Source organism: Vespa mandarinia, chromosome 10 (genome assembly GCF_050613455.1).
Source record: "Vespa mandarinia isolate Hongniang chromosome 10, ASM5061345v1, whole genome shotgun sequence".
NCBI classification, from domain to species: Eukaryota; Metazoa; Arthropoda; class Insecta; order Hymenoptera; family Vespidae; genus Vespa; species Vespa mandarinia.
In genome coordinates, this window is record NC_140819.1 from 1,188,660 (window position 1) to 1,212,238 (window position 23,579).

General features: G+C 29.6%; 3 protein-coding genes across 3 annotated transcripts in view; 2 read left to right on the forward strand and 1 right to left on the reverse strand.

Annotated features, from left to right (window-relative positions):
- Window positions 1-14,441, reverse strand: part of LOC118444724 (dynein axonemal intermediate chain 2-like) — a 93,240-nt gene extending 78,799 nt beyond the window's left edge. The window contains exon 1 of the mRNA XM_085659722.1: window positions 14,305-14,441. The gene's annotated coding sequence lies outside the window, so the exon portion shown is untranslated. The remainder of the gene's footprint in view (window positions 1-14,304) is intronic.
- On the forward strand, window positions 1,373-14,062 carry LOC118444726 (uncharacterized). The gene is made up of 5 exons (XM_035873279.2): window positions 1,373-2,351; window positions 5,675-6,125; window positions 6,975-7,240; window positions 7,332-7,869; window positions 11,266-14,062. The coding sequence occupies exons 1-5, from the start codon at window positions 2,223-2,225 to the stop codon at window positions 11,694-11,696; spliced, it is 1,815 nt and encodes a 604-aa protein (XP_035729172.1). The 5' UTR covers window positions 1,373-2,222; the 3' UTR covers window positions 11,697-14,062.
- A 313-nt stretch (window positions 14,442-14,754) lies between the features above and the next one.
- DNApol-alpha50 (DNA primase small subunit) lies at window positions 14,755-18,264 on the forward strand. The gene is made up of 7 exons (XM_085659724.1): window positions 14,755-15,537; window positions 15,625-15,775; window positions 15,870-16,045; window positions 16,144-16,342; window positions 16,417-16,627; window positions 16,692-17,082; window positions 17,168-18,264. The coding sequence occupies exons 1-7, from the start codon at window positions 15,441-15,443 to the stop codon at window positions 17,185-17,187; spliced, it is 1,245 nt and encodes a 414-aa protein (XP_085515850.1). The 5' UTR covers window positions 14,755-15,440; the 3' UTR covers window positions 17,188-18,264.
- Window positions 18,265-23,579: the final 5,315 nt, after the last annotated feature.

Here is a 23,579-nt window from a genome sequence, read left to right on the forward strand (position 1 = left end):
TTACGTGCATAATAGTTTATGCATACGAATTGTTGTGTTACTTTTTCTTGAGTTTTATATCACACAGCGTAGCTTGTGGTGATCGCTGCGTATCGTTATTGGACGACGAAGCTTGAAACTAGAGAATGAAAGAGAGAGAGAGAGAGAGAGAGAGAGAGAGAGAGAGAACGATATACGATACATCAGAGACTTGATTAGCAGGAACACATATATATCCGAGCTTCTGCGATTTACGGTTCGCGCGTTGTCCGGTGCAGCCGGAAGTGGATGGCCACGGCCACTGGAGGCAATCGTGCGAAGCGTGCAAGCGGAGACTCGGAGTTTCCGCCGAAAATGAATTATTCCATCGGGTTATCAACGCAACGGTGAAGGTCGACCGTGGTGAAGGGATGAAAAAGAGAACGAGACGATTAAAGAGGTACTAGATTAAAACCCGGAAGATACTTCTTTTTCTCTCGCTTCACAGAACTTTTATGATGTTGAAATTTATTTTAGTATTTACGAATAGTAGAAAAAAATAAGAACGAAGATACGACTGAGAACTTGTGCAGATGTTTTCCATTTATTGCGAATTTTTGATCTTTTTTTATCAGAACAAATTGCAAGATAAATAAGTTTAATGAATAAATAATGTATAATGCAATATTAATGTACATACGTTTTAAACGTACAATTAATGCACATATATTTTAATCATTTCATTGGTTTTGTTGGTATATTCCCAATTATAAATGTTAAATAATATTAAATATTTTAATAATTAAATAAAGTGTACATAATTGAAAAAAAAAATGCGATACAAATTAAAATAATATCGTATTTTCTTATGCTTCTTATGCTTACTAACGCGGCCGCTAGAATGCGCTACCTTAATTTTCCAAGAAGAAATTCTTTTTCTCTGTTGATAATATTCAGAATAAAATTTTTTTATCTCTTTTTAAAAATGAAATATTGATATTTACTGATAAATACAAAGATGTAATATACAAAATTATTTTGAATATATAACACATAACATTATATCATTTTCTACATTACCTACTGATAATGCCTGATGTAATCATAGGTCAAATATAATGTGCATTCTGTTCAAGTAGGAATCACGCACTTCGATCGCCCTGCTAAAAGTACCAAAAATATTAAAAGCATTATTGTATATCGTTCATCTTCAAATACATCGCGATAACATCATAAGAAAAGAAAATATTTAAAAAGAAAAAAAATGAAAAATGAACTTAAGAAAATATTATTTCTACTAAAACTTTCACATATCTAGAGAATGAAAATATTCGTCCCTGCATGAGTGCTCAAAATCGATCTATCGCGTAGTTCGAGTGAACCAATCACATGCTCGCTCGTAGTCGCGCCGCCGTGTGACGCGTTCAGTGCCACGTTGGCAGCGCGGCCGACGCCTTCGTTTTCTGTTAATTTTGTTTCATCGATTCACCTATACAATTTGTAAAAAAATAAAAAGGAAAAAAGTGTGTGCACGAAAATAAATATATTGATATAGAAAAGAAAAAGTATAGATTTAAAATCATTAAAATCGTATCGTGAGAATATCGGAAGAGCCTCTAAAAAAATAGACAAGGACGAAGTGTTTCAATCGTGTGAAAAAGCAAGAGAAAACCAAAAAAGAGAAAGAGAGAGAGAGATAGATAGATAGATAGATAGACAGACAGACAGACAGAGAGAGAGAAAAAGAGGGAGCGAGCCATTCTAAAAGTCCCTCTCTCCTTTTCTCTTTCTTTTTCTCTCTCTTTTTCTCAACACAGCGAGTAGTGGGGGAGTAAAAATATCTCTTTCTCTCTTCCTCCCTCCATCTCTTACTCGACACTGTGAAATCCGATTCCGAACGAGTAAGGAGACTGTCCCTTCCACTACTCTTCCACCCAAGCTCATTAGTCCACTTTCGTACGTTATCGTGTTCATTTTCGTGATACGAAGCGCTTCGTCACATTGCGTGAAAACACGCGGTTCTTCCCATAGAGAAAAGACCCTTCAATACATTATTTCTTTCATGGAGGAAGTTTAATACAAGAAAATAACTTCTTCTTCCTTTGCTTTAACAAGTATTGTGTGTGTGTGTGCGTGTGCGTGCGTGCGTGAGTGCGTGTAATTGTGCGTGTGCGCGTGCGCGCGCGCGCGTCTCGTGTGTTAATCAGCTTTTGGAAAGGAGAACAAAAAAGATACTTTTTTTCTTGACGAAAAAGAGTGCAATTATGTCGTCGTCATCCTCTTCGGATATGAATTTCATGGATTTATTATTTTCTCGCGAAGACGCCTTCCTTAAGGATGTCGTTAAGGATGAGCCTTTCGTCGATCACAATTACACTGACGACGCCATCACGGTAAGTTTCAGACGCACAGTCATAGCCGGCTTTATCGATGACACGAATAACTTTGTCATGAATAAATGTTGAACTTAGCTACAATAGTTTACGATATTTCCATCGTAAACTTCTATAGGTTGTTGTTCCCTTCGATTCTGTTAGAAAGAAAAAACAGTTTTCGTGATTCTTTCGTGGAATTCGACGAAATACAGATTTTTTGTTGTCTTCTTATCACATAGAACGAATCTTCTTATCTCATCGAACGGATAATTTTAATCTTATAACGAAGAATTTATTAGATCTCAATAAAATCATTTTACGTATTTTTAATGTATGAATTTGTTTTAATAATTTTATGACACTCCATTATATTCTTAATATTGATCCTATCATAGTATATGATAAAAACGTTAGGTTTAAGTATCGATTATGCATAATTAATTATAACGTTAACTATTAAAAATATAATTGATTCGATTAAAGATTTATACAGGAAGTATGAAAGTTTGAAAAAGTTTTTAACTTAGACTTATTGTACTTGTTATCTCTTGTGAGAAAAATAAAATAAGATACTATGATCGGATTTCTAGTGATCTCATGGGAGGATCATTGACCGTTTATATTTCACCGCATCTTGTGCTACTTTTCGCTTACATATTTTATTGTTCTTATTAATCTGTAAAAGTAGGAATATCGTTAATCGAAACCTTTCACGAAACGTGTTTTCAAATTTTTACGCGTAAACATATGTTATCACGGAACTTCCTTCTTCTATCGAAGTAAACAAATAAAAAACGAAAAGCATCAATCGAAAAAAACTGACGAGAAACTCAATCGTAAGACCAAACCTCGCGGGAAATTCCCGTTATTCATCTTTCTCCCGTCGTAAGACGTTAACATATGGTGCACATGTACCCACGTGCATGCTAACGTTCTTCTTGAATCGTTCATTTGCTTACGAGATTGAACGGAACAGAGTAATCCAAATAATTATAGTTTAATACAGATACCGACAAATTCTAATACAGGATGAACATAAACTTCGTTATAAAATTTACTTTAAAATATATTTTTCTACATTTTAATTTCATTATTTTTCTTTTTAATTATTATATAAAGATATATTTAACCAAAAAATTCGATTTTTTCGAAATATTTTCTAAACGCATAATTCGATCGATTCATATTTATTATATTATGCGTAGGAACAAGCACAAAAATAAAAATGAATTTCTTTATATACTATCAAAATAAGAAATGAGAATTAAGTAAATATCAAACATTCTAGTGATATTTTCTTGAATGAATATTATATGAATTATGTAATCATTATGAACTTTTAGCATCCATATGGAATGGTCTCGTACACGTGCCGATATTATATATGTATATACGTCGTCATATTGAATTCTTCTTCAAATCTCTTTAGCGAGAAACTTCATTTATCCTTACATTAAAAATATGCATTTTTGTCGTAAGAACAATGCTTTTAATTATTAAGTAAATTAACACTTTCTCCTATTATCTTTCTACAAGAATATATAGTTTAATCTAATTCAATATTCAGAAGGATGAATGAACTTTCGATGCTCCGTTTCATCGTTTAATATCGCTTTCTAATTTTTTTCATTATTTTATACTATACTTATAATAAAACGTTAAAATTTCTTCTCAGTTTAAAATGATTCAAATTCTACTCGTTACGGCAAATGACCTTCGAACGTAGAATACCGTTACGTTACGGGACTTCTTACGCTAGTATAAATATTCTCTTTATGGACTCACCTAAAGAATCCAATTAAGGATTAACGCACGTTAATCAATGCAATTGAAGTTTATTCGATACATTGCTCTGATTTAGGAATTAGAGTCTAATCTACTTCTTTCTAAATCGCTTGTCAGTTTGTAAATTATTGTTTACATTATTATGCTCATTCTACAGATATTGCGATTCTGATTTTAATAAATTTGCATGAAACTAACTTTCAAAATACGAAAAGATTCGCAAGATTGGTTTTTTTTCCATAAGAAAAATTGTATTCTCGTAAGAATAAAAATCCGAGAAACGAAATGTATTTTCCCCGTAGAAAATTCGCATTACAATCTCAATTAAGATGAATTGATAATGACGTAAATGAAAAACAGACAAAGAGAGAGAGAGAGAGAGAGAGAGAGAGAGAGAGAGAGAGAGAGAGAGAGAGGAGGAGGGGTGAGATATACAATTTACTCCAATCTGGGACGAGTTTCTTGCCAATGGCGAGAAACGTGCTTTCCCAAGTTGAAGTTATGCCAACCGTTGATAAAAATAAAACGACGCATTATGTGAAAACAAAGATCTCTAATTTAATAACACATATTATCATAAATAAATAAGTAGTCTTAAGAGATTCGAATTTTTTTTTTCTTTTTTTGACAAAGATAAGCTTTATCGAAAGCTTGTGACATCATCGTCAAATCGAACATCCTACAAAAAAGAAAATAATTATCCGAGAAAAAAAGAGACAAAAAACGTGCGATTTATTTATTTTGTTTTCTTTGACTTCTCAGCGAAACATTTTCTGAAATGTAAAAAAAGAATCATGACATTGCAAAATGATGAATTTTGCAAAGATTTGAAGAATGATTGGGAAGACTAAAATTTCGAGATAGTTTATATATATATATATATATATATATATTTTTTTTTTTTTTTTTTTTTTTCGTTATTGACGCGTAGAAAGTTGTATTTTTTCTTGATTCATGACCGCAATATCAATATAAAAGTATACGTTAGTTTCAAAGTCAAGAACATTTTAGCTTAGATTTATTTTTAGATATCTTCTTAATTTACGGAGAAAGTCAACTTTATCTAAAATCATTAATGGAAACTATGAGTTCAATGTTTTACAATCTGATAAAAATTTTCTAAAAACAAAGGGAAATTATTTAAACGCATAAAATCTTATTAGAATAAGACTTACTAATCGAATAAAACTATTAAAACTTGACATTAAACATCGATTATACATACGCGCGTTAAATGCCATGAGTAATATTTAAAAGATAATTCTACCGATGCTCGATGTTGCTTTAATCATGAGCGGCCGGCCATATATGTATGCACACACAAAAGCGCTTGGCTTCGAAGAAGTAGGTCGTACAATTTTTCGCGAATAAATTCGTTCGTTCTTTCACCGTCAAGATTATAAGTCGATAAAGACGATTGTAAATTTAGAATTGAATCTTTAATATATGTAATCTTTGTTGCAGCACGTATATAACATGCAATCTATATCACATCACAAATATATTTCATCGAACTATTCATCATTGCCATCGTTCAATATATAAATCTTTTTTAGACGGAAGAATGGCCAACAAATCCGGACGATTTCTTGGATTCGATTTTCAAATTAGAAGATAATCAATTCAATCTGATCGAGAATGATTTAGAAGCTATTCCATCCTCCTCATCGGACAGTGGACTTTCCAGTGCTTTGAGTCTTTCCTGCGAGCAACAATTGAGTCCTCTTTTACCGATCGAAGAAGACCAAGCTGAAGTCTCGAATTCGGATTTAAGCAGTCCTCAAAATTTTATGGATTTTGATTCATTAGGAAGTCCAAATCAATCGATGGGTAGTATCGACAGTCCTATAAGATCGGTTGTCTCCTCGAATATAGGATCACCAGTCACGGATGTTAACGAAGAAATGGAGTTCGAGCCAACTCTCGTAGCTGTGGTAAATCCTAACAATACCGTTCCTGATTCTACTCCTGTCATAACAACAGATCAACAACCGACAGTTAATATAGGTAAGAATATTCATTATTTATTCGATCATCCAATTCAATTCTATCTTAAAATTGCTATCATACATATAATCGAACAAAAAATTATATAAAATAATTGTTCAGGATATTCTAGAATCTATTGATTTAATTTAAGATTAGTGTTATATCTTATCACCCCAAAAATACTAAATCGGATACACCAAAATGGGAACAATCTTGTATTGATTTTTCCTACTTCTACATAAAGTTATCTTACTTTCAGAAAAAAATAATTCTGCTGCTAAAAAATATTACGTCTCATCAATCATTCGTCTTTAGCGTGACATAACGTAAATATCGATAACATTTCTATGATTTTAATATCACATTTGATACGTCAATGTTCTGTACTGATTTAAACAATTGCGTATTTTTAAAAATTGTTTATTAGAAATTAATATTAGTTCTTAGATATTGATCATAGAAAATTATATATTGAATGAATTGTTTGTTTCACAATTTTTTTTATAAAGAATCATGGAGTTTGAAGGCGAATCCTTTTATTAAGAACAATTTATTTGCTTCAATCGTTTCATTAATATGTCAACATAATTATCGTGACGCAAATCGTGGAAGTTTTTTCTCGTTTATTGCATTTTTTTAACTCCTCTTGGATTCTTATTTGTTTATAGACATATATAGTATGAGGAAAAAAAATCTGATACATCGACGAATTAAAACAAATAATTCAGCTGCATATTGTATTTCTTTTTTTCTTTTTTTTTTTTGTTTTGTCGACGAAACATATTTTCAAAGATGTTAAAGGAATAAAAAGTTTGATAAAGAGATAAGGAAATGGATTGTTAAGAGATAAAAGTGTATATTTTACAGAAGCACTAATTAAGCAACAGGCACATGTGACGCCTCAGGAAAATACAGTAAATGTTCGCAATCTGACGTGCAGTGGAAAGAGAAACATAAGGCAATTAATTCGTGTTACACCAATGGGATCTGGTAACCCTAGGTCGATTTTATTACCCGTTAGCTTAAAGGACATGAAGGAAGTACGAACAATAAAGATAATAAACGCATCGCAAGCCAGAAATCTCAAAGGCTTCAAGATTAATCAAGCAAATATCATTAACAAACCTGTTCAGGTAGAAAAAAAGCATTATTTGCCATTCCTATTGAATATCGTTATAAAAATACATTTTTTTAAATATTTGAAAATGATTTATTTTTCTTCAGATGACTATAAAGCAAGAAGATTCCAGCAGCGAAAAGGGTTGTAATTCGAGTGACGAAATTTCGGAAACAGATTCACCTTATCCAAGATTAAAATTAAATGCTGAAGAAAAACGTCTTTTACAAAAGGAAGGAATAACGTTACCAACTCATTATCCGCTCACGAAACACGAAGAACGTGAGCTGAAGAGGATCAGACGTAAGATTCGCAACAAAATATCTGCTCAGGATTCACGTAAAAGAAAAAAGGAATACGTGGATGGATTGGAGGATCGTGTAAAACAGTGCACAGAAGAAAACATGACGTTGCTCAAACGTATAAAAGCACTCCAATCCCAAAATCAGAGTCTAGCCGGTCAACTTAAGAGACTCCAAGCATTAATACAAAAAAGCAACAAAAGCGCTCAACCAGCAACTTGTCTGATGGTCCTGTTACTTTCGCTAGCACTCGTAGCTGTGCCGAATCTTCGACCACACTCAAATTCCAACAATGAACTCACAAAGGAGCAAGAACAACCTGAAAAGATGCCGCCTCTTGCAGGTGAGTCATTGTATTACTACAAATTCTAATATAATTACACATGTTATATATTACATTTTACTATCTCCACTTTTCTTCTTGCATTTCGTTCTTTAATGTGACTTAGACCTTTTTATTTTGCCGTGTGAATCGCCAAATTTTAAAACGAATAAATCTTCCATATACTTTGCATGATATTACTTAAAAATTTTATCTTAAAAATATTACATATGATAAATAGGATAGATCTCTTTGAAATTTATCAAATGAAGAAAAATCAGATATCATTACAACAAACATTAGCTACTTTTTACATTGATATCATTTCCATATAAGAAAGTTAGTTTATTCAAATTATACTAAATCATCTATTATACTTTTACCGTATTAAAGTGTTTTTTTTTTGCGAATGATATATATTACAAAAAAAATAAACGTACAACTTCACTTTAAATTCTTGGTAAATTTATGGCAATATATAAAATTCTCATCCTATTGTCGGTGGGTAGTTATTTTCGTTCTTAAACGAGGTCATGCTTCAGAAGTTCGAGCACATTCTACACTGATTCTTTCGTCCAATCCTTGAACGACGATCGTAAGATATAACAAATCTTTAAGAACCGTTACAACTGCCGTAGACACATGTACACAAACGCGCGCATGCGCATCTGTGCGCAAGTTAAATCTGTTTGACAATGCCCTAGCGGTTACTGCTTGGTACGTTGAACTCACATAAAATTGTGAAAGGTACTACTCTCCTAACTTTTTCTTTTCCGTTCACATTCCGCCTGTCGGCAAACTCAATTTCTCGTTTTCCCTATTCTTTTATCTATTCTTAGAAAGAATTATGATCGTCTCTTTGTACTTTAGTATCGGATCAATCTAGTCACTTGATTAATTATATATACATATGTATATTTAATTACATTACATGTACATATATATATTTATACGCCTTTATATATTAGGGGAACCAGAAAGTAATGTCGCTTTCTTAAATTAAATTCAAACGAATAAATTTTTAACAATTTTTAACAATCAAATATCGACATACCCAGAAACGACATTACTTTCCGGTCCACCTAATATAATTTCGTCGAGACAATATTTACAAGTAGCAATTATATAAATTTTCATTTACAATTGGATTAAAATTGATCTGATCATATTACTGATCAATAACATATTTTCTTACAATTTACGATTGATATTGAATGTAAATATATATATTTATGATAGAATTCATATATTAATATATTTGATAGAATTTATTATTATACTTTTTATGTATATATTTTCCATGAATTTATTTTAACGATTAATTAAGGAAAATTTGTTAAATACAATACACAAAAATGAATATAATTCTATATATTGTGTAGAAAAAATAAGATCATAAAATGCTCGTAAATATTGTTTAAACGACGTTATAACGATTGGATATATTTTCCGTATCTTGAAAAACGATTAGGTAACCTTAGATAATCCAACGGTACGTTAAAGTGTACTTTGATACTACACACACAAACACACACACACACATATATATATATATATGTATATATGCATCATACTTCTATTTCCCCGATGACTGTTCAAATGTTCAAATAGTAAAAAGTTCTATTTATTTCTGAAAACAAATATAATTGAAATATATGATCCGTGTTTTTTAGCTAATAAAAAAATTTATAAAATCACTTGAATTCTTGGTGATTAAAAAGAATTCAAATTTCTTGTTATCATCAATTTTTTATCAACATTTGTATATTAACGTGACTAAAATATATTTTTTATTAATACTATTATGAAATGTTTTGCTATTTATAATTGTAAATTTTAAACCTTTTCTTGCTTCATCTTTTAACTATTTTGTCATTATAAAATAATTTATTCGTCATCCTCATAATGATCGATTATAATAATTTCTTTTTCGACTTCAAATATAAATAGCAAAGACTTGATAAATGGATATTTCGCTTGCATCATGTTTTTGTTTGCTAAGTTATACGATTAAATAAAACTTGCTTACTCAGAAATTTAAATACATATAATTTCATGGGACAGTCGTGTCAACATTTTTTGTAGTATCTTTTTTTTTATGCATTTTTCTTAACAACTAGAAACTTCTTAAATATATTCTTCTATCTAAAATATATCTTTTAAATTAAATAATATACTATGATAAACATCGCTATATATGAGATTAAATAAAGTTAATTAGACCATGTTCTCATTACTATTTACGATTAAGACGTTGTCATAAATAAATCGAGTGAAACAATAACGTTTCACGTATATCTTCACTTATTAATATTAGATATCGTAAGATATCATTTAGAGAAAATGCGCAATAAATTGTATTATTGAATTATCTCGAGTTCATGACAATTTTCGATAATAATATAACTTCAATATTTCAAAACTTTATATATAACGAAGTGAGTGGAGAGAAAGAGAGAGGCAAATGAGTGAAATAGCTCTTTAAAGCGTAAAATCTCTTTAGGTTAAAGAAAGGAGCGAATGATGAAACAGAGAAAGATATATGAAGTAAAGGGATGGAGAAAGAAAGATCAAAGTTAAGAAGAGAACGGTGAAACCGGAGCATGGTGTGAGATTGCCGACGAGTTGATCTACAACTTTCTAAATGAAGACAAGAAAGCACCGTTCGATTGTTGTATCGAAGCTCTTTTCGACGAAAAATCTAGACTATCGACAATTTAGAAATGAAATGATTTAGGTCATGATCATTTTACTAATCCAAATGACGTTCTAAGATCAGTTGAAAACATTTAAAAGTTTTATAAATTGAAAGTAATAAAACGTTAAAAAAAGAATAAATTCTAAATAATTCTTAATTAAACGGTCAATTGAATTTATCTAATACTCGGATTTTTCCGATCACGAATTATCATCACTGTTATGTCGATGACCCCTTCTTGGAATTTCAAAGCGAGAACTTTAGGGACTACATACGTGCACTGTTTCGCAATCATTCTTCAACCGGAGGTTATGAAATTCATTGTATACTGCTTACTACTTAAAAAGAATTACTAATGATATCAATTAGAGAAATATTTCTTTGCGATAACGATTTAAAAAAAAAAAGTCGGTGGATGATAACGAAAAAATAGAACAAAAAAAAAATTCATTTGTACCGAATATTTTTTCGATCGTACTTGAAAGTTTCATTATATCTCTCTTATTCCCCAGTTTCCTTGGCCTACTCCAATAATATAGGGCTTCGCTGTTACGTTCACATCCGTATCAACCTTCATCTACTTTTACATTTAATAGAAATTATATAGAAAAGTTGTTGACTTTTAGAATACAGGTCGATTAAAAAAAAAAAAGAAGAAGAGGGAGAAAGAAAAAACAAATTTGAAAAATGTTCAATCGCTAATGAGAGTTTATTTTTAGGTCGCTCGAGGACACTCCTTTATACGAAACAATTAAAAGATGAAGAACTGCAACAATATGGCGAGGAATTGTTGCAGGAAGTCGAGGGTCTTTTGGATCACGATTACAGTCCCGTGGTTCAGATGCCTCCCTACAAACGTCCTCGCATTGAGAACGAAGTGAACAATCAAAAGTTCATTGCTTCCTCGGAACAAATTGGTGGTACGTTAAGTGGTATACTTGGTGGCCAAGAAATGCCGTTTATGAAACCGAGCAATCGGAAATATATCGAGCCACCATTGGACGACGTTTGGCCACCACCTAATCCAGGCGGGAAAACGGAACCTAAAGTGGTCGATAAGCTTGAAGCTTTGACCAACGAACTAAAGATCAATATATCTGACTCGGAAGGCACCAGAACCGTCCTCGTAAAAGTACCTCATGAACAGTGAAGTACCACCTTTCTTTCTTTTCTTCTTTATTTCCCTTTTTTCTGGAGATAACAACAAAATGAAAGAATAAATACTGTTTAAATGAAATCGAACGACCGTGAAAGAACGCACGTATCTCAAAGGTTTTCGTCGTGAATTTCGAATTTTTCAATAATAAACACACATCGATATAACTAGCGACAAAGTTAAACGTTAATAGTAAATCGAATTGAAAAGAAACATTAAGAATTTAATATATTCCTCTAATAACATACATTCTTTGTTTTACTTTAAATAAATGTTTATCATGTAAGAGGATCGATCATGGAATATTATTATAGAATCGTCCGATCAACGTTAGTTTTAATATTCATATATAGAAAATAAAAAGTATGTTAACTATCGATGGGAATGTTGATAATGAAATAATATCGTCATTATATGGAAAGAGAGAAGATATCATATATTATTGATTCTTTCCACGTTAATGATATTCTCCATTTGCAGATAAGACACTTATCGAGCAAAGCTTGAATTTCATCGTTAGCGATAAAATATCTGTCTTGTAAGACAATAATATTTAGAACGGATATTATTAGGAATAGCAACAATCTTTTGTTCATACAGAATATAGATTCTTTCGTTATTTAAAAAAAAATCGACGATTCGAATACCGTAATTTTCTTTTACACATTAGTTATATCTCAAGAAAAATATCTATTTTTATATTCAGTTCGAGGAATTGAAAATGATAATTAATATTCAATAATAACTTTATCGGTTTTATTACATATATTAAATTCATAATCAGAAATTACACACAACACACATACGCACGCATGCAAATTAAAAATATTTAGAAGCATTGCAGTAACATGGATATCAATTCATGTGATTTGTGCTCTCGAACTGAATATCAAATAAATATCTTAACTTTTCACATATACATTCGAATGACCATATAAATCACGTTATTAATAGAGTACTCTTTTTTATCTATGATACATTAAGAAATAATCATCCATTAAAGGCAAGGATCACGTTGCCTTTTCTGAAGCATCATCGAAGATTCGAAAATCGTCTTAAAACAAATTGTTTCCCTTAATCACAATCACTTCAGATAATTTATAGAAACCCTGTATTCATCGAACATTGTATGGATGGCTTCAAGCCAATCGGAATCTTGCAACGATTAATATTGTTATCATAGGCAGTACTACGATTTTTGTAAATATTTGCAATTGTAGAGTATATGAATGATAAAGAGATATATATATATACACATATATATATGAAAATATTATACAATTATATTATTATTATTATTATTATTATTATTATTATTATTATTATTATTATTATTATTATTATTATTATTATTATTATTATTATATTACAGCTTTAAAAATAACTTTTTACGAAAATGCAATGTGTAATTTTACGCACGTTATTATGCAAAAGAAAAATATTTACAACGGTGTACGGTAGATACCCATGATCTGTCAAGAAAAAAAAAGGAAAAGTTATATCCACACGAAAATGACGTACCGACAGATAGTCTTAAAATGCATGTTTTGTCTTTGTTGTAAGAAGATAAAAATGAATGAAAGAATAGGAAGTAGAAAAGATAGAAAATTCTTTCTTTGAAGAGCTACTAAGAAATTCTAAAAGGAAAAACGGTATGCGTTTAGTTAGATAAGTTCTCAGTATAAAAAAAAAAAGTTTTCAATATACAAGAGTTAAAAGTTAAGCGTGTATTTTGCACCAAGTGCTAAGACTGTATTGTGTAAATCACATGCCGACCTTTACTTCAAGATAAGAAAGAAAATGAATTCAAAGTATTCCTCGCCTGATTTTTATTTTGCGTTATTAGAATTTGATTATAATTTTTATTACTTTATATACGGCTCGCGACGCGCGTTCATATATGATATATCATCACTATATACATAGATATATGCACGAAATTGTAAATAAATATATCGAAAAAGTATATTTTACCATCGTGTAATAGTTCGTACTTACATTTCTTTTCTTTACAACGTGGGACGTGGGTTGTGGAAGACACAAGGAAAAGCAAGAAATATATATATATATATCGATGTCTCGTCCTTACGTAAAAAATTAATTAAATTCGTTTAATCGCTTTCGCAGCGCGCCGTTAAAGATAATTTTGATTTAATTTAGATAAGTTCACAATACATTCCTAATTAATAATGTTTGTCCGAAAATAGAGTAATCGTTCTATTTTTGCACGTAAGGTCAAAGGGATGAAGGTACTACACTATTAAAAAAAAAAATTGAATAAATATGCGTGTAGCAATATTATAAAAGAAAAAAGCAAAAGAAAAAGAAAACAAAAAAAAAGAATAAAAATTTAAACGTAATTATTTTGCAAATGTTTTTTCCATTTCTCGAATATCCTGTTACTGGTGGAACTTATCGAGAAAGAATATTCAATATATAGTGTTGAAAGAATATTTCATATATGGTATTCTTGGACATTCGCTTTCTATATTATTTATCTAACAGCGTGAAATATCTTTTATATTTCGAGCCATTATGACTTAATATAAGAAAAAATCTGGCATTATAACAAATACGGACTAAAATTCGATCGTAATCATACCTGCAATTCCTCGTACATCTTTGTTAAAACATAACTAAGGTCAATACTTTTGACTCTGCGTAAATAAATAAAATATGGGTATTTCCGATATGCTCGTCAGCAATGTCACACTATTTCAAATACATTGTAAAACATTTTTAGATAAATTATTCCATATAGACATTTTGAAATTCACTGATTATATTATTTTACATATTTGCTTGAATAGTGAAAATTGAAAATAAAAATAAAAATTATAAATTAATCACGGAAAGAAAGAACGATATTAACACGTCGAAGAATCGCAATAAACTGACAATGAGAATTCCTTTTACTGTTGTTGTTGATCTGCTAGGTCATAAGATGTTATCATTGAACATTGTAAGTAAGAAATTTGCGTTTATAACAGCTAAATGTACGATTAAATCAAACTTAATGTTATTTAACCTTTCTAACCGGAGATGATGAATAAACTCGTCATTGGGCGCGCAAAACAAATTAAATTGTTACAAAACTATAAAAATGACACTAAGATATATTAAACATAAAAACGTCATTTTCTTTCTTTTTTATTGTCATTGTATTATCAATCAGTATAATTCGAAAGTGTAAACTATATTTGGCTAAACAAATTTACAACAAATCAAACAGATGAATATTAGAAATCCATCTGTGAAGTACCATTACATGTTATACCTTACTTTAAATTACATCATACTGTTAAATGAAATAAATTATCGTTTAAATTGTTCGTTTATTTATCACAGAATGTTTTTGAATATTTTAATTATTTGTTTAATTATCACTGTCTTTAAATTTTTTACTTTTATGATCGTACAAGTTGCAATTTATATTTCGCATTTACTATGAATATGACGAGAATCTTTGTTAGTTTATCATGGCACGTCCAGAGTGCGCTTTCAAGAAATGACCAATAAGGAGAAGTTGATTACTAGAGAACACAAATTGTTGCTATACTAGACATCCAACAATCAATACGTGGTTATATTTGGTACTTTACAGTTAATTTGTGTCTTAATTCCCGCCAAATTTTTGTTAATGTGAATTTTACTAGGGACATGTAAATGAAATAAAACACTAAAGGCAAAGAGCCCTTAAATGATATTTTATCCAAAGTTTTACTATATTCATTCCAAATGGGAGATGTAGCAAATCTTAATGATTTATTACCAATTTATTATGCTAGATTATTTCCTTTCAATGATTATTATGACTGGCTCAGTTATGGAAGTAGTAAGTTTGTTGTTCAACATGTTTTCTAAAATTAGAATGTAACAAAGAAAATTTCACATTTGTGTACTTTATTTGTATTAATTTTAGCAAATAACTTCAGCAGAAGAGAATTCTCTTTCACTCTTCAAGATGATATTTATCTTCGATTCCAATCATTTAAAACTCTTAAAGACTTAGAAGCAGACATCAAGAGACTTCTTCCATTTAAAATTGACATTGGTGCTGTGTATAATGTTCCGTAAGAATGATCTTATAATTTTTCTATTATTAAGTTATTTAATGTTTTATTAAATAATATATTTTATTTATTGGATCAATTATATAATTGATAGGCCGAAAGAACAAAGAAAAAGAGCACGATTTTTTCCCGTTGAAAGAGAACTTGTTTTTGATATTGATATGACAGATTATGATGAAGTAAGAACATGTTGCGAAGGTACAGATATTTGTAATAAATGTTGGAAGTTTATGATACTTGCATGTAAAATATTAGACAACGCGTTAAGAGGTAATTATACATATAGTTATACAAATGATAGAAAATATTTTTCCTTTTTTTTGTTAAAAATAATCTGTTAATATTAAGAAAAATAATTATATGTTTAGCTGATTTTGGATTCAAGCATATTCTCTGGGTATTTTCTGGTAGAAGAGGTATACATTGTTGGGTTTGTGATCCAGAAGCACGCTTTTTAGAAGATGTTCAACGTGCTGGAGTTGCAGAGTATCTACAAATTATCGGAGGAGGAGAATACATGAAAAAGAAAGTCAATTTATCCACTGATACTTTACATAAATCTATTAGGTGAAATATTATCTAACTTTATTATGATGTTAAATAAATACTGTTAGGTTTATTTAATATATTCTCTTATACAGACGTGCATTGGATATAATTGAAGCAGAATTTATACCTATGTGCATTGAAGAGCAAGATATATTAGGAACAAATGAAAGAATGGAAAAGTTTCTAGCGATATTACCTGATGAAGAAGACCAACAAGAACTGAAGAATTTATTTGGCCAATGTTCTTCCAGTACAACTCGATGGAAGACATTCTGTGAATTTGTCAAAGACAAAAGAACAAAGGTATAAAAGAAATGTGAATTTGAGTAAAATTCACATTAAGAACTAATCATCTCATCTAATTTAGAGGGGATCAAAATGGTATTTATACCGTCATCTTAGGGAAGAAGTGATGTTGCAATATGCCTATCCAAGGTTAGATATAAATGTTACAAAAGGAATGAATCATCTTTTAAAATCTCCTTTCTGTATACATCCAAAAACGGGCAAAGTTTGCGTACCATTTACGGTAAAGACCGTAGAAAAGTTTCAGCCAGATAAGGTTCCAACAATAATGACATTAATTGACGAAATTAATGAGTTCGACGCAAAGGAGAAAACAGAAGAAATTAATAATTTAGATACAACAAAAATAAAAGATTATAAAAAGACGAGTTTAAAGAAATCACTTCATATATTTCACGAATTTTTATGGGGACTTAAAGAAGCGCGAAAGGGTTTAAAGGCTAAGGAAAATGGTATGTTGTTTATTAACTCTTAGCTAATTATGATTACAGATTTTTCAATTTAAAACAATTAAATATTATTTTATAATTATTTCAGATGAAAAAATGGAATTTTAAAAACTGCAGAGTTATCTCAGAATGTAATAATAAATATTTTACAAATAAAATAGATTATATTACTTATATATTGTATTAATTGAAAACTCTTATTTTAACATCTGATCTATGTATTAGATTTAGGAACATTTTTACATGTAAAAACATTAAGAATCCAGACTAATGAGATCAATATCGTAGTTGCAAAATCTATTAAACGCATTTGTATAATAAGTTCCGCGTAAGAGTCTTTGTTAGAGAAGAATTTTTATTTGACAAGCAAATATATTTGTCGTATCGGAGTCACTTGAAGACGGTGGCGCATTGACGAAGAATAAAAAGAATTTGCTAGTAAAGGAAACCGCTCGATGGATTTATTGCTCAAGGTGCTTACCTTCAGATAGAATAGTCAATAGCGTAGTCTACTTTGCTAACTATTATTGTTGATTAAAATAAACTTTTCTATTGAAAATAATCGAAAAATTTTATTTTAAACATTGGCCTTACTTAAATCATTTCTTAAATTTATTATCATCAATAATAAAAACTATTCGAATAATGTAATTATAAGCAATCTCTAACTTTGATTTTGAATTCTGAATCGAGTACGCCAATGTAAAATCGTGAAGCCGGCGAGCTTAAAGACCCTTTAAGGAGATAGATCGGCCAAGATTAAATAGAGGTAATGAAGTACATCACTATCGTCTTTTAAACCTTTCTGACCATATTTGACTGACTTTATTTATCCCAATTGCCACCAAATTCCTTCTCTTTCTATTTTATTCAATGGGATAATTGTTTTTCGTTCGATGCACTATTTATTTCTTAAGATTGTTCATCATCCCTTGTCTTATAATGGTTTACACCAGCAATGAATCCAAACGTAATTTTCAATTGATTTTAATAAACAAGGTCTCATTTTGAAGATGAAGATATAAACAGGGAGATGTCTTTTCCGAATTTTTAAAAAAGTTTTGCATTAATAAATTTTTAAAAAAGCTTTGCATAATGTCAACAAAACGAACTCTTCATCGACTTTGATAGTTAACCAGATAGTTTGGTTTCTGTGACTTTATTATGTATTATGATTCAAAGATATTTGCGATTATATGACATTTATTAGATTCTATTTTTAACGAAATAGAGTTGAATTCAATCGCCAAAACCTTTGATGAATTTGATATTTATTGTTAACTATGTAAAATTAGCACTTAACATACTTACGATTTTGTTGTTTATATATTTGATATGATATAATATAACGATTTTTATATAAAATGATTTATATACTAAAGTATAAACGAACGAAAAAGTAAAATAAAATTATACCAAGAAAATATATTACAGATCAAAATATTATATTGCATTCTTTTTTAATGTGAAAAATGCTTAATATTAATATTAATTAAATAAAGGATTAATATTAATTTATAATATTAATTATTATCTTTTGAAACATTAAAGTTCAATACTCGTGTATATGTCCATGGTCGGTGGATTCTAATATATTAAGTTCGTTGATGATTTACGAACTTAGATAACTAACGAGAAATGAAATGAATTTTTTAATTATGAAGAAAGAGAATAATGTAACGAAAAACGAAAATGTTTCAAAGAGAAAACTGAACGAAATGGGATAATATTTGAAAGAGAAAACTGAACGAAATGAGAAAATATTTGAAAGAGAAAACTGTACGAAATGAGATAATATTTGAAAGAGAAAACGAAAAGAAATATGATATTTACAAAGTAAATATTAAAATATGAGAATTAAATGATATTATAAATAGTTAAGAATAAATATGTAAAAATGTTCATATGTCCTTCAAAATGTTGAATTATCATAATTTGGCGTATTACAATGATGTAATATTGTAATATGCTACATTCTGTTATAACACTTTTTGAATGATGGCTGTTTTTAACCAAAGACTCTTTTCTTATTCCCACGAGAATGTCTGAATGCTATGGTTAGGATATGAAGTAAAGAAAAGACTATATACCGAAGAGGCTCCCACAAATTGCTGCTCAAGAATGGCAACTATAAACCGTGAGTTATTTTCGAAAGTTCATCAGCATGTTCGACCCTTCTGAGAATGGCTCTTACAATTAGTCATGTTATCAATCAAAATATTCTTATGGTGTCGAGTGTAGAAGTAAATTTGGAAAATACTACGAAATGTTATCTCTTCGTTCTCACATTTTTCCATGAACGCGAATAGAATTCTTTGATATTTACATAAGATTTAAAAAAAAATAATAATATAAAAATAGAGAGATCGTTAGATCGTGCACTTCTTAACATCTAGTTTCATATAGAGAGATCGAAGATATTACATTCGACAGGATGTGACCAGGTTTTTTAATATAAGGTATTTTTTTAATCTATTTTCAAATGTTGATTAAGGTACCATGGACCGATAAAGAATTGTTTAAATTAGATTTTCATTTAATTTTTTTTTCAATGTGATTAATTACAATTAATATTATATTCAGGCAGAATTTAATTAAGCTTTTATATCAAGTCATTCTTTTAATCATCTTCTATATATTTGCAAGTATTATCGATCAATTAAGAATTGTTTAAATTAAATTTTTTAATTAATTCTCATTTTTTTTATTAATTCTTATTTATTCTTATTCATTTGTATTTATCGAATAATCAAAACGATGATTCTTGTTTAATACAACTTATATTTATAGAATATAAAAACAAAAAAGGAATTTGTTATAATGAATTGCACATGCAATACTTATAAGATCTTTTTCAGTAGTTGAAGAAGCGATAGAATCGGAAATAACGTGAATAAACAAATCGCTTCATTTATTCTTATTAATTCTTATTTATTCTTATTTATAGATATTTATTGTGTGGAACTTTCAAATGAAACCTTTGGAAAGCTTTCATTTTTTAAGTAGAGAAAGATCAAGCTCGATTTAAATCAAATAAGGCAATTTCCAAGACATCCACTCCACGTTATCAGTTTTTTAAAATTCCATTTTATTGTGTCTTCTGAATTTCTTATTCTCTCCAAAAAGGCTTTTCGTGGGGCTTTATTGATTAAGAAAGGGCTTTTATGATTGGATAGAGTTTTTGTCTTTTTTCTTCTTCTTCTTCTCCTTTAGGAGATCTATTCATCATCGAGGAAATTGCAATCTCATATCATGGATTTAGATTTTTATAAAGATGTTTTCAAAATCTTTCCGCATTAAATGTATCGAGAAGAAAATGTCTATTTCCCGTTTGGTCAGAACAGATAGAATACTTGCAGAAGTGTGGATAGGCACTCACGTGAGCGTTCATGGGCGCTATTAAATCCAAGCTTGGGCTCGAACGTACTTAGATAGGATACTTTCGCGGTTGTGTCCGGCACACTTGCATAAGTATTTTTAAGTGCGATAGGATTCGATCTTGGGTTTCAACGTAAATTGCAGAATCTCAAAAGCTTCTTTAATAAAGGTTACTGAAACTACCTGTGTTGGATGATCTCGTTATCTGTTAGTTAGATTTAAAATACCTGGAGTTGGCGTTGAGATAAGAAATTTCGCGAAAATGTCTGTCATTTCGAAATTTAAATTTTACTTTAACTTTTAAATAATGATAGTAATATAAAAGAGTAGAGACACTGTCTTCAATTTGTTTTTCAACAGCAGCAACCTCCATGTGGTGAGATCTAAATACTAAGTACACGATATTACTTTCGATATAATGTGTATTTCGATTGTTAAATTACATATAACAGGAGTATTATAATCCATATAAGTTTATACACCGATGGCGCATAATGGGGACAGTGTCCCTCTATTACATTTTTTATGTAATCATATTTTGTTCATACCTGTCGTTCAGATAAGTTTTTACTAAGGAAAGTTTTGAGGTCAGTGGATCAGAACCTACCGATATTTGACTCATACGGCTGATGGAATCTCATCTATAATGAAGTTTTGTGTAATAAGTGAAACTTCTAATTATTGCATTGGAATTAATCACGTCCGGTGTATCCGAGGATAGACGGTATCGTCCTCTCGCTTTTAGAATTCAAGAGAAAAAGAGAAGAAAAAAAATGAGTTAATTATTTTCGAAAGACATTTGATGAATCAAATCTTTGTATATATATATATATATATATATATATATATATATATATATATATATCATTCAAGAGAAAAAGAGAAGAAAAAAATTGAGTTAATTAATTTCGAAAGATATTCGATGAATTAAATCTTTGTATATATATATATATATATATATATATATATATATATATATATATATCATACGCACGAATGCTTGTATTATTTTTACGTTTATTTTTTATTTATTATTATCACTTTTAATTTATTGGTATCTTTGTATTTAATTAATTTAATATGTTTAAATCGTTTAAAAAACTTTAGAACTCTTAATTATCGTTAATAAAGATTTAATTCATCTTAAATAATATAATTTTAATTAATAGATAATTTTATATAAAGGAAGAATGCGTCACGTTGAATTTCGAAAGTTGATTTATTTCGAAATAAATTCACTTCTGCATCTGCGAATCGAATTCATTTCCTTTTTGCTTGTTTCTTTTCCTCTCTATTTCCTTACGGCGAATCACAAAGCACAGTTATATGGATCTGCATATTTTTATTTCGTTCGTTTCGGCTAATGTCCTTAGAAAACGAGCAAAATTTTATTGTAGATTTTTGTGCAAATCGATCTCGTCTCATAGGGAAGTTAATTACAAGGTGATTCCTCTCGGCCTCTTTTTTGTTTTTTGTTTTTTCTCTTTAAAATTATAACGCTATAAAACATCGTGCCGTGTAAAAAGTCTTGAAATGCGGTTACTATTTATTTCAGAAATAAAAACGTACTAGTGGATAATAAAAATTATAATGAAGAATTCCTACTAAGATTAACTACTTTCTGGAAAAATATTTCTTTTAGTTTATAGATTACAGTACATATTATAGTATTATTTATTAAAGGATAGAATTAGTTCAAAGTATATTTTACATATATATATATATATATATATATATATATATATGTGTTAGTATTAACTAACCTAAATTATTTATAAATCTTTATGGAGAATAAAACTAATTAATGAAGACAGAGTAATAAATTCAGAATTTCCTAACTTCTGGATTTTTTGAATCGCTTTAATTCATGAGGAAGAAAGCATCAATGAAGGAATCGAAATCGTGAAAGTTTTCTAACAGAGAAAAATTAATGTAATTTGTCAGATAGTTAACGAGATATGTATTTAACAAAGCAATTCGGTTTCTCATTTCTCCTTCTCGATTTCCGATTAAGATTTTTTTTCCTTGCGTCATCTTGTCCCAATCTCATTTAAGTTTCAATTACCGTTTCTTCTGCTTTTTCATCGACGATGAAACGTCATTCAATAATGATCCGAGATTGTGAAACTCTTCTAAAGATCAAGTCCAAAAATTCGACGAATATGAAACTCGAATAAAGTTCATTAATTATCTCGATGAATATTCTCTCTAAAAATCTTCTTAATTATTGTATCTATCACTTTCTACGCGAATAACATAATAGATAGAAGAGAGAGTCTTAATAATAATAAACAAACAACAAATACTAGAGAGTCTCACTAGTAAAATATAACCCGTACGTTCTCTTAAATTATAATGTAAAAACGATAAGAAAATATGTCGAATATGTTTCTTGTAAAACACATACACACATTCATGGAATAAATTATTTCGCTTGAAAGCCAAAGGCGAACACGATTGATCTGGTTTTGCCAATTTTTCGTCGGATAACGGTCAGTTTTTATTTCGACGTTGCGCCATGCACAAGTAAAGACTTTAGCAAAGAGTAAAATTTGGCACATTATATCGAAGAAAGCGGATACCTGTTTCTTACCGACTCGTATCCATTACATTCGTTATATGGTGGGTGGATCACGATGGAAAGCGAGCCAAACGATCTTATTCATGTATGACTCTTTTTTGCGAGTATGCCACGGGAGAGAAGCCTTGTCAGCACGTTCCAAGATTGCTCCGGATTCGTCAATCACGAATAAAGGAATTGCGGTTGCACGCCAATAATAATAATCGTATATGACCGACATTTCTTGACGTTCATCTCATTTTGATCGTTTTCTAACCAGTTTTCTTTTTAAAAAATATCATTTAAATAATACGAAACTTTTTTTTTAGATTCTAAATTACGAATAAATAACATTTATATTTATATGACAATTTGATTATTTGCTAATAATTTCTTATCTATATAATATACCAATGACAATAATAAAAGTTTTGATGTTACTGATAAATCACGTACTATAATGAATAACTATTGATACTTTTCATATATATAAAACATCGTTGAATTAGAATCTTGAAGATACATTTACTGTCTGACTAAAATACCCTTGTACATCTCTTCA